The sequence below is a fragment of the Fusarium falciforme genome, chromosome 4, assembly GCF_026873545.1.
Source record: "Fusarium falciforme chromosome 4, complete sequence".
Lineage (NCBI taxonomy): Eukaryota > Fungi > Ascomycota > Sordariomycetes > Hypocreales > Nectriaceae > Fusarium > Fusarium falciforme.
Window position 1 is genome coordinate 586,153 of NC_070547.1, and position 14,579 is coordinate 600,731.

The 14,579-nt window shown below is 51.2% G+C and overlaps 7 protein-coding genes across 7 annotated transcripts; 4 read left to right on the forward strand and 3 right to left on the reverse strand.

Moving 5' to 3' along the window:
- Positions 1-19: 19 nt before the first annotated feature.
- NCS54_00494500 (Hypothetical protein) lies at positions 20-1,014 on the forward strand (the record flags this gene model as incomplete). The annotated part of the gene is made up of 3 exons (XM_053150464.1): positions 20-318; positions 366-882; positions 934-1,014. The coding sequence occupies 3 exons, from the start codon at positions 20-22 to the stop codon at positions 1,012-1,014; spliced, it is 897 nt and encodes a 298-aa protein (XP_053006439.1).
- Positions 1,015-1,237: 223 nt separating this feature from the next.
- On the reverse strand, positions 1,238-2,642 carry NCS54_00494600 (Hypothetical protein; the record flags this gene model as incomplete). Its single annotated transcript, XM_053150465.1, has 3 exons — positions 1,238-1,554; positions 1,607-1,778; positions 1,890-2,642. The coding sequence occupies 3 exons, from the start codon at positions 2,640-2,642 to the stop codon at positions 1,238-1,240; spliced, it is 1,242 nt and encodes a 413-aa protein (XP_053006440.1).
- A 1,555-nt stretch (positions 2,643-4,197) lies between these two features.
- On the forward strand, positions 4,198-5,660 carry NCS54_00494700 (FMN hydroxy acid dehydrogenase domain-containing protein; the record flags this gene model as incomplete). The annotated part of the gene is made up of 8 exons (XM_053150466.1): positions 4,198-4,291; positions 4,339-4,372; positions 4,421-4,758; positions 4,814-4,981; positions 5,025-5,099; positions 5,157-5,410; positions 5,456-5,532; positions 5,585-5,660. 8 exons carry the CDS (start codon positions 4,198-4,200, stop codon positions 5,658-5,660), a joined length of 1,116 nt encoding a protein of 371 aa, XP_053006441.1.
- A 430-nt stretch (positions 5,661-6,090) lies between these two features.
- NCS54_00494800 (Hypothetical protein) lies at positions 6,091-7,168 on the reverse strand (the record flags this gene model as incomplete). The annotated part of the gene is made up of 2 exons (XM_053150467.1): positions 6,091-6,929; positions 6,979-7,168. The coding sequence occupies 2 exons, from the start codon at positions 7,166-7,168 to the stop codon at positions 6,091-6,093; spliced, it is 1,029 nt and encodes a 342-aa protein (XP_053006442.1).
- Positions 7,169-7,965: 797 nt separating this feature from the next.
- On the reverse strand, positions 7,966-9,829 carry NCS54_00494900 (Amine oxidase; the record flags this gene model as incomplete). The annotated part of the gene is made up of 2 exons (XM_053150468.1): positions 7,966-9,033; positions 9,089-9,829. The coding sequence occupies 2 exons, from the start codon at positions 9,827-9,829 to the stop codon at positions 7,966-7,968; spliced, it is 1,809 nt and encodes a 602-aa protein (XP_053006443.1).
- Positions 9,830-10,574: 745 nt separating this feature from the next.
- Positions 10,575-12,305, forward strand: NCS54_00495000 (Succinate-semialdehyde dehydrogenase; the record flags this gene model as incomplete). The annotated part of the gene is made up of 5 exons (XM_053150469.1): positions 10,575-10,689; positions 10,743-11,112; positions 11,164-11,807; positions 11,861-12,122; positions 12,182-12,305. The coding sequence occupies exons 1-5, from the start codon at positions 10,581-10,583 to the stop codon at positions 12,303-12,305; spliced, it is 1,509 nt and encodes a 502-aa protein (XP_053006444.1). The 5' UTR covers positions 10,575-10,580.
- A 697-nt stretch (positions 12,306-13,002) lies between these two features.
- On the forward strand, positions 13,003-14,382 carry NCS54_00495100 (Trichothecene 3-O-acetyltransferase; the record flags this gene model as incomplete). The annotated part of the gene is made up of 1 exon (XM_053150470.1): positions 13,003-14,382. The coding sequence occupies one exon, from the start codon at positions 13,003-13,005 to the stop codon at positions 14,380-14,382; it is 1,380 nt and encodes a 459-aa protein (XP_053006445.1).
- Positions 14,383-14,579: the final 197 nt, after the last annotated feature.

Sequence of the window (14,579 nt, forward strand, 5' to 3'; positions counted from 1 at the left end):
AGACTCTTTTTTCTTCACCATGTCTACCACGACCACCGTTCAGACCGTTGCTCAGCCAGTTTTGAAGACTGAGCCCGCCCCCTCCAAGGACGCAGCTCCCAAAAATGCTCCTCCCAGCAACGTCGCTGATCTAGCGACTGGAGGCTACGAGTTCCCCGGAATCCCCAAGATCACAGATCCCTACAAGAAGAGACAATGGCAGCTCGAGCATATGGCCGGTGCCTTTAGGGTCTTTGCCAGAAAGGGCTTTACCGAGGGTACGAGTGGTCACATTAGCGTCCGTGACCCTGTCGACCCAAACACCTTTTGGATCAACCCGTAAATTCAACAACAACCTAGAAGAGGTCTATACTAACATGTACTAGCATGGGCAAGCATTTCGGTATGCTCAAGGCCAGTGATATGGTCCAAATCAACGAAGACGGACAAGTCATCGGTGGAAACAAGGTCGCCATCAACGCAGCCGGCTTCGTCATCCACAGCGCTATCCACCGTGCTCGCCCCGACGTTCACGCTGCGTGCCACATGCACTCTCCCGCCGGAAAAGCCTGGTCGACTTTTGGCAGGCCCATCGACATCATCAACCAAGATTCGTGCCTCTTCTACAACACACAGGCCGTGTATCAGGCCTTTGGAGGAGTCGTCCTTGGCGCTGAAGAGGGTCAGAACATCGTCAAGGCACTGGGTGACAAGGGTCGCGTGATCTTCCTCCAGAACCACGGTCTTCTCACAACAGGCGGCACAGTCGACGAGGCTGCGTACCTTTTCACCTGTCTGGAGCGAACTTGTGAAGTGCAACTGATGGTCGAGGGCGCGGGGCTACCAAAGAACATCATCGGGGACAAGGAAGCCGAGTTCACTGCCAGAGTGAACGCTGACCCCGTAAGCATCCATCTTTATATGAAGGGAACACGGACGCTAATTCATTTATAGGAGACACTCTACACCGAGTTCCAGCCGGATTTCGAGTACGAGATTTGGAAGTCCGGGGGAGAACTGTGCAAGGGAGAATAAACAAGGAATTTCTTAGCTTTGTCTTGAAGGAAAATATTTCCACATTCATTATGTCTCATATAACTTCACTCAATACCGCAATGATGCAAGAATCAAGCACAAAAGTCATGTCAATCATCACATTGTTCGCTTCCATGTCAACCCCCCTCCTACTCCGTCTAAATGCAAAACAATCCGTCAACTATCCTTCATCTGCTATGCCTTGACAGCTTAATGTTAACCCTTAAAAGGGTTGCCACCCCTCTCTAGTATACACAATCATCCCAAAAGGCACAACTAGGTTCTCAGAATACAGAACAATCTCGGGCTCGTGAAGGACTCCCCCTTCCGCAATCACAGCCCCTTCAACAGACTGATATCCAGTGCTTGGGCCTTTTCTCCCATGGTCTGCACGGTATAATTTCTCAGACTTTCCAACAGAGACCGCACATAGCAGCATGACATGCAGCTTCGAGTGCATGTGGTGGTTCATGACCCAGTTGTCAGCCTTGGAAGACACATCGGTTGTATATATTCCAGGACCAAACATGCAAGTTGATTCTAGACCTTGTTAGTACCTCAATGCATATCCCCTGGGCTGTGGTATACTTACTGGCCCAGTCTAGCTTGAACCCGTCCCTTAGAATGCCGCAGAGACGGCATTCAGTATTGTTACAGACTCTCAAAGCGTAATTGGGATCACCGACATGGCGGGCTCTCTGAGTCCCATGGAAGAGAACCCTAGCTTCACCGCGGTTCAAGTAGGCAACCAGTTCTTGGACGCGCTATTTGTGTACATAGATGCATTGGACTTTCACGGTTCTGTTCGGGTGGTGCCATCCATTATCAAACAGTGTAACGATCTCGTCCTTATATATGTAGCTGTTCGTCACTACCTCAATGTCGTCGATCATTGAGGGTTTCTTGTGCCTAAACCCTTCGCGATGCAGGTCTGCGTCATTCTGAGACCAGAACTCCATATTACAAGTCTCACAGCAGAAGCGCGACCCTGATGAGAAGTCCTGTGTAGTAACGGGGTTCTGTCCAAAGAGGGACTGTGCAGTAACGGGGTTCCGTCCACCAAAGATCCCCTGTCCAGAGGAGGAGCCCTGTCCAGTGGTGCTCTGTCCAAAGAGGCCTGGTGCAGTGGCGAGGTTCTGTCCAAAGAGACGTAGTGCAGCAGTTCTCTGTCCAGAGAAGGTGCTTTGTCCAAACAGGCCCCCAGTAAAAGAGGAAGGGCCCTGTCCAAAGAGTCCTTGTCCGGAGGAATAGCCCTGGCCAAACAGGCCAGAGGAGGGGCTCTGGTCAGAGAGGGTCCTAGAGGAAGAGAACAGGCCCCCTCTAGGGGTGCTCTGTCGTCCGTTCCCAAACAGCCCAGATGAGGTGCTCTGCCCAGAGTCATCCTTTCCAACCCAGCCCTGTTTATACCAGGCCTGTGCAGAGGAGAAAGATGGGCCACTGTTACCCTCAACTCGTGGTCCCCAGTAGCCTGTATCGTTCATATGCTGGTTCGCAGCGTGCTGTGAGAAGAACGCCTTGTCACATGTTTCGCAGTTAAATCGTGGCAGCCGGTGACCTAGCGCGTCCATGTGCTGGTTTACTGCATGTTGAGAGTTGAATTGACGGGGGCAGCAGTCACACTTAAACATTGTGCTCGTGTCTCTGTGTTGTTTCTACACTTGAACGGCCCACCAGCTTGAAGAACTGATTGGACATTATATAGTCGATAGGTTAACAAATTGCCATCAGGGCGGGCTGTCAAGAGTGAATGCCTATGCTCTATGCACCGACCACATCACGTTGGGAACCAAGACGCATGTGAGAAACTCCATAATGACAGGTAATAGAAGAGCATTCTCCAAAGAACGGGCATGCACCATTGACAAAGAAAGCATCGTGAGTCACTACGACAAACTTGAGAGATACCTTTCAGCATGTACACCAGGTTAGCAGGTTTATGTTTTACCTTTGCGACTAAAGGCATATCGCCCCTTTCACAACAGGCGCCAAAGGAGGCTTGGACTCATATTCATTGGCCTTGTAGGCTTTTCCTTTTCGCTGGTATCTACATTCCCTCTCAAGCTCCAATTCACACTGCCTTGCAGATTATTAAAAAGATAGCATCCATTCCTTAGATAGTTTAGGCGTATTGGGACAAAGACATCTTCCATGAACCTCCCAAAACATCTTTCGAAATCTTTCAACTGTTGACGGTAGTCTGAAAGACAAGTCATCGCTTACGTGCTACTCTAAAATGGCTAGCTGGTTGGCTGGTTGGGCCATTTTCTTTGACGACCAACGCCCCAACATGCAGGCACAACAACTGTTCGCAGTCAAACACAAGCTTTGAGGTGATTCATTCTATGATTCAATGCATGCCAGCAGTGTCCTACTGTCACGGGCTGTGAATGGCCCCAGCAACAAGATCACGTTAGGTCAGAGAAAAGGCCGGATAGTAGTTTACCCACATGAGGAATAGACACGCAGAATGAAGCTTCACAGACAAATTTCAGGCTTGTAGCATATGGATATGTCTTGGGCTTCTCAAATCTCCCGGCGTCAGAATATTAAACGTCCCGATGCTTGCTGCTTAGAATTCCTTTGATGGCCGTACACGTCACCTCAACTCTTCAAAGATCAAGCCGATGGCGATCCGTCACTTGTCAACCTTTGCATGAGCGAATTTCGCACTAACCCTCCCCTCGCTACAGGCAATCTCGGCTCCTCTCCCGGTCTTTGCCCATGCATCGGATGAACTCAACTTCCCGTCACGAGGTGCTTCCCACGGGCAGTTCAAACCGGCATTGCGGGGAAGAGAATGCGGGGGGGCAACCGTTGCTTATCTCGTGGGGACCCTCGCCGTGACCTTCAACGACTGTACCCGATAACGCTAGACCTGACGAGGGGAAACCCACTTGAGAACAAAGGCAGGTTACAGCGAAAGGAACGATAAGAGCTAGACCGGGAGTTTGATAGCTTCGTTGGCCGATATGCAGGCGACACCTCTTTGGGGGGACGAGTAGAAACGGCTGGATTGAAAAGCTGCCATTGGGGAAGCTGCCTCGCTTGTTCTTTGGGTTCACCGACACCAGTTACCTTTATGGTCCCTTATAATTTCTCCTGTGCTTGCTAGTCTCAACTCTCGTCTTAGCTCTTGTTTGCAAGAAAACTTTGTTCAACCCAAGACCTCATTCAGTATCAGCAATGGCGAACCGTGGTAGAAGTTACGATGAGCAGGTCCATTCCCTCAAGGACCTGCAGAGGCTTGGTTCAGAAAAGCTGGTCAAGTCAACGAGAGGTACGACTCCCACGAGTGACATTCAATTGGGTGCTCACAGGTTGCAGAATATTACAATGAGGGTGCCATGGATCTCATCACGTAGGTTCTTACCCTTCAACGCAAGTACAACTCCTCACATCGATATAGACTCCACGAAAACGAATCCGCATATGACCGCTACAGAATCCGCCCCCGCGTCCTCCGGGACATCTCCGTCATCGACACCAGCACCACAATCTTTGGCACAAAGGTCAAGTTCCCGTTTGGCTTCTCACCGACTGCCATGCAGCAGCTGGCGCATCCCGACGGTGAAGAGGGAACCGCCAAAGCTACAGCAACAGTGGGTGTACCCATGGGTCTGAGCAACTACTCCACCATTGAGCTTGAAAAGGTGATTTCCCATGGAAAGGGCAATCCGTATGTGATGCAGATGAGTCTGCTTAAGAATAAGGATGCTATGATCAAGATGATTAAGCGAGCTGAGAGTGAGTATCTCAAGGTTTCAATACGTCTAGTAAAACCATGTTGACAACTATTCAGAGGCTGGATTCAAGGCACTGCTGGTTACTCTCGATGCTCCCTACCTCGGCCGACGATTAAACGAGTTCCGCAACAAATTCAGCCTTCCTCAGGGCATGGAGTATCCCAACCTCTTCCCTGGTGTCGATGTCACCAATCTCGAGGACGGCGACGAGTCGATGGCATATGGTGAGTCTTTAAGATTTCAACGTGGCTTTGGCTAACGTGTTAGACTGCGCTCTCGAGTGGCCTCAGCTGATGCCATTTTTCCGCAAGCACACCAAGATGCAGATCTGGGGCAAGGGCAGTAAGTCTTTTCCTACTCAGACCCATTGACAGCGGTAATAACCTAGTCTCTCACCAGTTTACACCGCCGATGACGCCGAGCTAGCTATTAAGCATGGCCTCGATGGTATCGTTGTTTCCAACCACGGCGGCCGCCAGCTTGACAGTGTGCCTGCATCCCTTGATGTTCTTCGAGAGGTTGTTCCGATTGCCAAGGGCCATATTCCCATCGCCGTTGACGGAGGTATTCGTCGCGGTACCGACATCTTCAAAGCTCTAGCATTGGGGGCCGACTTTTGTCTTGCTGGACGACCTGCTATTTGGGGCCTGGCCGTAAGTTGCCTCTCATGTCTCGATAATCAGTGCTGACAATCGTAGTACAACGGAGAAAAAGGTGTCGAACTTGCTCTCAACCTTCTCTACGACGAGTTCAAGACGTGCATGGCGCTCGCTGGGTAAGTTCTCCAGGCCCTTGCGATGCTGTTCTTGCTAACAGCGTTGTGCCAGCTGCAAGAATGTCAACGAGATTACAAAGGACTACATTTCTCTCCTGCAGCCCGATGGAAGGCTTTCCAAGCTGTAAGATGTATCATTTAGATGTTTGAGTAGGATTTTATAGAGCAGATTGTGAACAAAAGAATAGATATGTCATATATTTCATCATGCACGATCAACGTAAAAATGCATCGTGGCTTCATGTGTTGCGCACCATTATCACTTTCTGCTCTTCATTGACAGAGAATTTATGACAAGCAGTATCACAAACAGTTGATCAAAAGTCACATCCGCCCAATGACCCAACAGTACAAATTCAGTTCATGCTAAGGTTATTGTCAAAGACCGATGATGGTTGAGCAGCTCTTGATGTCCCAAGAACATATAACCAAATTTCACGATAATTCCCTACATAAACATAGGCAAAATTCTTTCCAATAGTTCCAGCAATCCACTGCAGCAACCCCAAGATTGATGGAAACAAGAATCTTTTCTTTACTAACATATTGCTATTCTATCTACTCATAAGGGTTACCAGGCTCAAACTTGGCCGTCCACAAGCCCTTCTCTTCTTTCACCTTCAGCTGCAGCCCCTTCATGATACCATACACAACGCGAAGCGTGGGCATCGGGACACCCAGCTTCTCACCCTCACGCAAAGGCTCGCCGATAAGGTTCTTAATCTCCATCAAGTTTCCCTTCTCGTAATCCTGGCACATGCTGGGCTTGAACGCCGTGTCGTTTGGATCCTGGTGCATGACTGCGTCGATGAGATCAGGCTGCAGAGTGACGCCGCTGGCTTCAGCGACGGCGCGGATCTCGAGAATGATGGGGAGGATCAGGTCATCGATAATGTGTCTGCTCATTCGCATACGAGGGGTATCCATTCGCAAGATAGAGGCAATAGGGTTCATAGACCCGTTGTAGGCAATCTTCCTCCATCGCGCCTTGCCAACATCAGGCTCATAAATGACATTGAGCTTTCCCTCCGGGTTATAGATCCTAACGTAACACTGCGCAGCCTCGGCTGCCACAGCAGCAGGAACCTGAGGGTTAACAAAGGCGCCAATCTTTTGAGTGTCCGGGTCATCGTTGTAGATCTTTGCGAGCGCCGTCTCGGTCGCGCCTGTGTAGGCAACGCTGCTGATGAGAGGGTTGGTGGGGAATCGAGGGATGAGGGGCTTCTCGATGTTGATGCCGTTTTGGGAGAGGACGATGGCTGTCTTGCCGGGGGTTACGGCTGGGGCGATGATGTCGGCCACCGTGGGAGGGACGTCGGGGATGTTCTTGGTTGTGACGAGGATAAAGTCGAAGGGTGCGACGTCGCCCTTGGAAACGTCGGGAACAGTCTTGGTGACTTGGACAAGTTAGCAAGAAACTCCCGTATTGCATGTATGTCCACGTACTAGCTGTCGGCCTCCAGGCCTTGATCTGACCGTACTGCACCGAATCGATGTCAATACCATCTCTGACAGCAGCATCGTAGTTGGATCGCATGACGGCAGTGACTTCAGCCAAGCCGCCGTTCTCAAGGGCATAGGCAGACATGGTGCCAATGCCACCAGTGCCGACGACCAGAACCCTGCTCTTTGCCATGTTGGAAGATTGATGGTATAGTCTTGTTGAAAAGTGCAGATGCTGAGATGAAAGAGACTGGCTTCTGACTGTGCACAGACGAGCGAAGCTCCCAATATAGCTTCGAAGAAAGCTTGCCATGAGCTGCCCAAGATGCGGGGAAGAAACAAGGGTACTTGAAGCTCGGCTGTTGGAGACTAGAACCTGCAGGACGCCATCTCTTAGACCAACACATTCCTCGCTCCCAGATGCTCTCCTAAAGAATCTCACTCAGCTCTTGAGTAACTCGGGATGGGGGCCGATAACCCCGCATCTGCTCGGTCAAGAGTTAGCGAGATCTCAAGTTCCAGAAGAGGGAGTTGGGAGCGAGAGTGGACCAATGCATGATGGAGGGTTCGTGATTAGCAATCGCGCTAGATAAGCAACTTTATCGCGACTGAGATTATAGCTTCTAGATCTGGATTTAGAAGGTTTTATCCTGAAAGTGGCAAGCGTTGGAGCCGTGCGTCTGAGATCTGTCGCGTACACCTTCTGGTGAAAAGGAATGCTTCCAAGACGATCTCCACGCATCTGTGACGTCACTCTGTGAGCTCAACAAAGTCGTCTATTTTGGGGATTGATGTCAAAGATTTCGACGTCGTCAGCAAGAGTGCCAGATGAAGCTATTCACACATGGCACTTCCAAATAAATCGGAATGAACAGAAAGGTGTAACAACAGATAGAACAAAAAGTAATGGAGACATTATTGATGTCAACAAAATAGAAAAGCATCATTTTTTATCTAAGAAACAGCAGAACATGTCTTTTCGCAAACAAATCACAGCCTAGCAACAACACCAGTCTTCAAATCCTTGACAACCTCCCCAGCAGCCCTCTCCCCGCTACGAATAGCGCCCTCCATGTATCCCTTCCACTCTCCAGCCGTCTCCGTTCCAGCAAAGTGCAAGTTTCCGCAGCGCTCTCGGAGACCATCGCCGCCGAGGCTGTCGAGGACACCGGGGGGAAGGGAGGTGCAGGGGCAGCCCCAGCCGGCGAATTCGTCGTGCACCCATTCGTAGGTGGACATTTGAATGAATTGGCTCTCGAGGTCAGAGACTACAAAGAGCTTCTCGAGTTGCTTGAGGATGGCCTTTTCTCTCTCAGGGGTGGAGAGGGCTGCCCATGCGCGACCGGGCTCGCCGGACATGAAGCATGTGAGAACATACTTCTTGTCCTCGGGGCTGCAGCTGTCGCGGATAACGCTAGCAGGACCGATGAAAGAGTTGACAAGACCGCAGTAGCCGCGCTCAACCCAGAAGGGAGTCTTGAACTCCATCATGGCCTTGGTGTAGTATCCATAGGTGAGAGAGTCGGCCCAGACCTGCTTCACGGGTGGAAGCTTGGGGAAGAACGAGATGTTCTTGAGGACAGGTCCCGGGACAGTCGTAATGACCTTACGGGCAGAGTAGACAGTTCCACCAGCCTGCACCTTGATAGAATGCCCACCCTCCTGAACGACGGCCTGAACAGGACTCTCAAGACGAACGACCTTTTCAGGAAGGGATGAAGCAAGACCCTTGGCAAAGACCTGAGTACCCTGTCGGATTCGCAGATACTGACCACCATGCTTACGGTCAGATCGCATGTTTAGCAAACCGCCGCCAGACTTGCAGTAGTTGAGAAAGTACAGCGCCGAGATATCTCGAGGCTCAAGTCCAAGCATAGCACGAGTCCACACCATGGCCGTAGCCAATGCCTTCTTGCTGGCACCCCGAGAGCGAAGGTATGCCTCAAAGGTCAACGAGTCGATGGATGTATCCTTAGGTCGCCATGTGTCGAGGGCTTGACAGTCGGCTTCGCACATGTCTCGGATCTTGGCAACGTTCTTCTTGGTCTCTTCGTCGTACTATTCAAGATGTGTTAGCCGAGCCAACGTCAAGGTATCGTCAAGTAGCACTTACGTTAGGAAGATCTCCATATTTGAAAGGCGTGCACTTTCCATCAAAGTCCTCCAAGACGGCATTGCCCGTGGTGTTTTGCTCAATCACCTCGGCGCCATATCGCTTCGCCAGGGCATAGACCCTGCTCTGGTTGGTATCGTTGATCCAAGCAGCACCAAGATCAACAACGCCCTTACCATCGGCAGTGGGCACACTCCAAGTCTTGCCACCCACGCGGTCACGAGCCTCAAGAACGACGCATGAGAGACCAGCGCTGAGGACTTCGTGAGCAGCAGAGAGACCTGCGAGGCCCGCGCCGATAATGACCACATCGTAGCTCTCCGTAGCAGCAGGGAGAGCTGGAGCTGGCAGCGGCTCAGGCAGAGCAACGATAGCGTCAATCTCAATCAACCACGAAGGAACCGCCAGCTTAGGAACAGGAACAAGCGTCATAGCCGGTCTATGACTTCCAAAGAAGCGCTGAATATGACGAGCATGCAAACGGTTCGAAGCATCATAGTCGACAATGAAAACATTAAGCTTGGCAATGTCCTTGATGCTCGCGCCAGCAGCGATGATGAGCTTGCGCAGGTTCAGCAGCGCAAGATGAATCTGAGACTCGTAGTCGGCGGGGACATGGCCATCATTGGTGTTGCCGGGCTGTCCAGCAATGTGGATGACTTTTCCAGTCGAGATGGTGGCCGGCGCGTAGTAGAGGCCGGTCGTGTTGGAGAGATCAACCGTCTCGACAGTCTTGCTCATTCTGGTGGTGTTTGTAAATGCAATTGATTAGAGTAAGGGACAATTGAACAAAATGCAATGAAGACAAACAATCTGGTTTACTTTTCGAGATTCGAGGTCTTAATGTTTGTATATGACTGGCCAATGGCTCCCTGCGCCGTAATCGCAATCGCAAGATCCTACAATTGGAATCGAAGCCTTCTCAATGGCTCGCTGAAAACTGCCATTGAAGATAACCAGTCTCCACCGCCGTCACCGGCCCGCCTCACCAGGGGTTGCAGTTCACGCATCGGGAGAGATTGTTGCCTCTTTGCATATCAGCACGAGCCATAGGTTTCTTTCCCTTGTCTTCGGCACATGTTGACCCCTCATCGACGATCTCATGCACGCCTCCACGAGTGAAGCGCAAACAAAGTGGGGGATGCTCTCGTTCGCAGCGTCCTTCCTCGAGAAACCGTGCTCATCCCCACTCCCAACTCATCACATGGGACGCGATTTCAAATCCTCCAAGCCTCAATTGAGTAAGCGAGCAGCTAACCTGCATTTTCCAAGAGTCATTCCCCGCGTTTTGCCGTCTTCAATTGGGCCCCCGGGAGCCGAGTCCATCGGTGCCGTTCGCCGACGCTGTGAATTGCCTAATCGGACGCTCCTCGGAACCGGTCCTCGGAGCCGGTAGACGGGCTTCATAATGAAATAACGGGCCATCGAGAGCTGGACCAAAAAAAGTAATTGACCTTGTCTAAACGATTCAATACTTTCGATACTATTCACAATGTCATACTCTGTCCCTAAGCTCAAGGATCCTTCGCTCTTTGTGGGCAAGAACTATGTCGACGGTCAATGGATTGAGTCGGTCTCTGGGAAGAGATTCGACGTCCACGGTATGTTCACACTCAGCAACAATCATCACGTCTACTCATCATTTCGTCTACAGATCCAGCCAGCGGCGCCCTCATCGGCTCATGCCCCGAATCCGTAGCTCAAGATGCCGAGCAAGCCATCAAAATTGCCGCCGCCGCTCTCCCAGAATGGCGCTCCCGCACAGGTCGCAACCGCTCCAGAATCCTGCGACGGTGGTACGAGCTAGTGATTGAGAACAAGGAGGACCTGGCGACTCTCATTACCTGGGAGAACGGCAAGGCTGGGCCAGACGCTGCCGGTGAGGTACTTTTTGCTGCGAGCTTCCTCGAGTGGTTTGCTGAGGAGGCTCCTCGCGTCTATGGCGACGTCATTCCTCACAGCGCGCCTGGTTTCCGTGTTTCAGTCCTCAAAGAGCCTGTCGGAGTCGTTGGCCTCATCACACCGTATGTTCAACGACAACACCATCATTTCTCTCCAGACTAACAGCTCCTCAGATGGAATTTCCCCGCTGCCATGATCACCCGAAAGCTCGGCCCCGCTCTTGCAGCCGGCTGCACCGCTGTAGTCAAGACCGCCGGCGAGACCCCATTCACAGCAAATGCCCTCCTCGTCCTCGGCGAAAGAGCCGGAGTCCCCAAGGGCGTCATCAACAGCATAGCCGCCTTGGATAACACGCCAGAAATCGGCCAGACCCTATGCGCCTCCGACGTCGTCCGCAAAATCTCATTCACAGGCTCAACGCGCGTGGGCAAGATCCTCATGAACCAATCAAGCGACACCCTCAAGAAGCTCAGTCTCGAACTGGGTGGAAATGCCCCGTTCATCGTCTTTGATGACGCTGATCTCGATCTGGCCGTTGCTGGAGCCGTCGCCAGCAAGTTCAAGTGTTCAGGCCAAACTTGTGTCTGCTCCAACCGAATCTTTGTCCAAAAGGGCATTTACAATCAATTTGTCGAGAAGCTCAAGGCGGTTGTGTCCAAGTTCCAGGTTGGGCACGGTTTTGACAGCAAGACAACACACGGTCCCCTGGTTACAGCAGCGGCTGCTGAGCGTGTAGATGGCCTTGTTAAAGAGGCCGTCAAGGCTGGTGCCAAGGTTGAGGTTGGAGGAAAGAGACGGACTGATCTAGGCAAGTCAAGTTCTCGTCTCATACATTATCCTTTTCTGAGCTAACCTTTCACTCGCAAATAGGACCCAACTTTTTCGAGCCCACGATCCTCACCAACGTTTCAACCGATATGCGACTGGTGCGAGATGAAATCTTCGGTCCTCTGGCCCCCATCTTCAGCTTCGACAACGAGGACGAAGTGGTCGATATTGCCAACAAGTGCGACGTCGGTCTAGCATCCTACATCTTTACACAAGACGTCAACCGTGTCGCTCGCGTCACAGAGCTCCTCCACTTTGGCATGGTTGCAGTCAACACTGGCATCATGTCTGACGCCGCTGCTCCGTAAGTTTGCTTCCTCTGACCTGACAAAACTACTGTTCTAATGCGAGATTCCTTTCTAGATTCGGAGGAGTGAAGCACTCTGGCATGGGCCGAGAAGGAAGCAAGTACGGTATTGAGGATTATCTCCACGTCAAGACCATCGTGACGGGAAATGTCAACGTGGTGCATCGGGCATTGCTGTAGGGTATGGGGGTCACTCAAAAAGAGGAATAGTATACGTTGCGCAGCACACAGGTTCATAGTAAAAGTGACAAGTTCTACAAATAGGGAGACTCAAGAAAAAAATATTGCCATTCATCTCTATCCCAATTCCATGTCCATGAGTTTCTACAAGGGCACGCTATTCGGAGATTTTTTGATATGAGGAGCTCTAGTTGACCTACCTGGGCAACAAGATGGACAGCAGCAAAACATGAACAAAAACCACTCCGAAAGAATTCCAAAATTCCAGGTCAGATATATGCGAGTCCCAGAGCCGCCCCTAAACTGCAAGGCTTCTTGCGATTGACAAATATTCGTAGCTCCCCAGATTCAGAGTCCAACGCGGAGCTACAAAACAACCCAGAGCTCAATCTTGATAATTCCTTCTAAACAAAGCGATTGTCATAAAACTCTACATAATAGAGTCACATTAAGAATATCAAAGTCAAACATGTGATCCTAGAGATATAAAGATAATGGCGTGGCGTGAAAGAGGCGAGCTCAAATGTGTTGGTTCATGTCTCCTCGCATTGCATTCCCGAAGCGCCAACGATACATTTCGACTCATCCTCATAGGCCGAAAACGTCCTAGCGCATGAACCCTCAAGATGTACAAATGCCAGGCTCTGAACAACCTCAACCTTAAGCAAACAACTCATCGTCAAATCTCACCTTCACAATGGATACCCCAGACACTAGCAGTCTAGCCCTCGAACTCGACATCCTCGGTCAGCTTCCCGCGCTGAAGATCTACACACAAATCAGCCTGTGCTTCTCCATTCCCGACCCCGCCGCTCACCCCACCATCGTCGACACCTTCAACAAGGGTCTTGAGCGGCTCTCGACAAGTTTCCCTTGGGTCGCTGGACAAGTCAAATGCTTCGATGAAAGCGAAGGAAATACCGGCACCTTCAAAATCGTCCCCCTTGACAAGACACCACCTGTCGTGGTCAAGGACCTTCGTAATGACCCCTCTGCGCCCACGATGGAGGGCCTCAGAAAGGCCGAGTTTCCCATGAGCATGTTTGACGAGAATGTCATTGCACCTAGAAAAACGCTACCTATAGGGCCTGACTATTCGCCTGATAACCCTGAACCAGTTCTGATCTTTCAGCTCAACTTTATTGAAGGTGGTTTGATCTTGACCGTCAACGGCCAGCACGGAGCCATGGATATGACTGGACAGGGAGAGCTCATCCGCCTGCTGTCAAAGGCCTGCCGCAATGAACCCTTCACAGAAGATGAGGTTTCGACGATGAATCTAGAGAGAAAGACAATCATCCCCTTCCTAGAAGACATCGAGGAAGCCGAGCTTGACTCGCATCTTGAAAACCAAATCATCAAGACTCCTTCGACACCCCCACCAGCACCTCCAGAGCCAGCGCCTGCCAGCTGGGCATTCTTCTCCTTCAACAACCAATCACTTCACGAGCTCAAGGACATAGCAACAAGCACACTGGACGCATCTACGCCCTTTGTCTCAACCGACGATGCACTCACTGCATTCATCTGGCAGGCTGTTTCCCGCGCACGTCTCGCCCGTCTAGATCCCTCAGCCGAGACCAAGTTTTCTCGAGCTGTCGACGTGCGCACTCAGGTTGGAGCTCCCAAGAGATACCCAGGCCTTCTCCAAAACATGACCTACCACAGTGGCACACTACAGCAAATCGCAGACGGTCCCCTCGGCGCCGTAGCATCAAACTTCCGCTCCGAGCTAGGACGACACCGTCTCAAGTTCCGCACCCAAGCCTTTGCGACAAAACTCCATCGCACACCAGACAAGTCCATCTTCTCCCTCACAGCGGGCGCCGACCCATCAGCCGACATCATGCTGAGTTCGTGGGCCAAGGTGGGCTGCTATGATCTCGACTTTGGCTTTGGGCTGGGCAAACCAGAGTCGGTCAGGCGGCCAAGATTTGAGCCGTTGGAGTGCTTGATGTACCTGCTGCCCAAGAGACCGGATGGAGAGATTACGGCGGCTATCGCGTTGAGGGATGTGGATATGGAGAGGTTGAAGGGGGATGAGGGGTGGTCCCAGTATGGCCGATTTATCGGGTAGAAAGAAATAAGCTTGAGAAGGACGTTTGATACATCTTGTCGATCATGATGATCGATCTTGTGGTCGGCAGCGCGCGAGTACTCAGCCAGCTTATCACGTCAATCAAGAATACTAGCACAGTTTCAGTTTCTTGTTGCAAAACGTGCATAATCCTCAAAAGCCAGTGACGCAGAGAGTGAATCTTGGCGCATTAATGA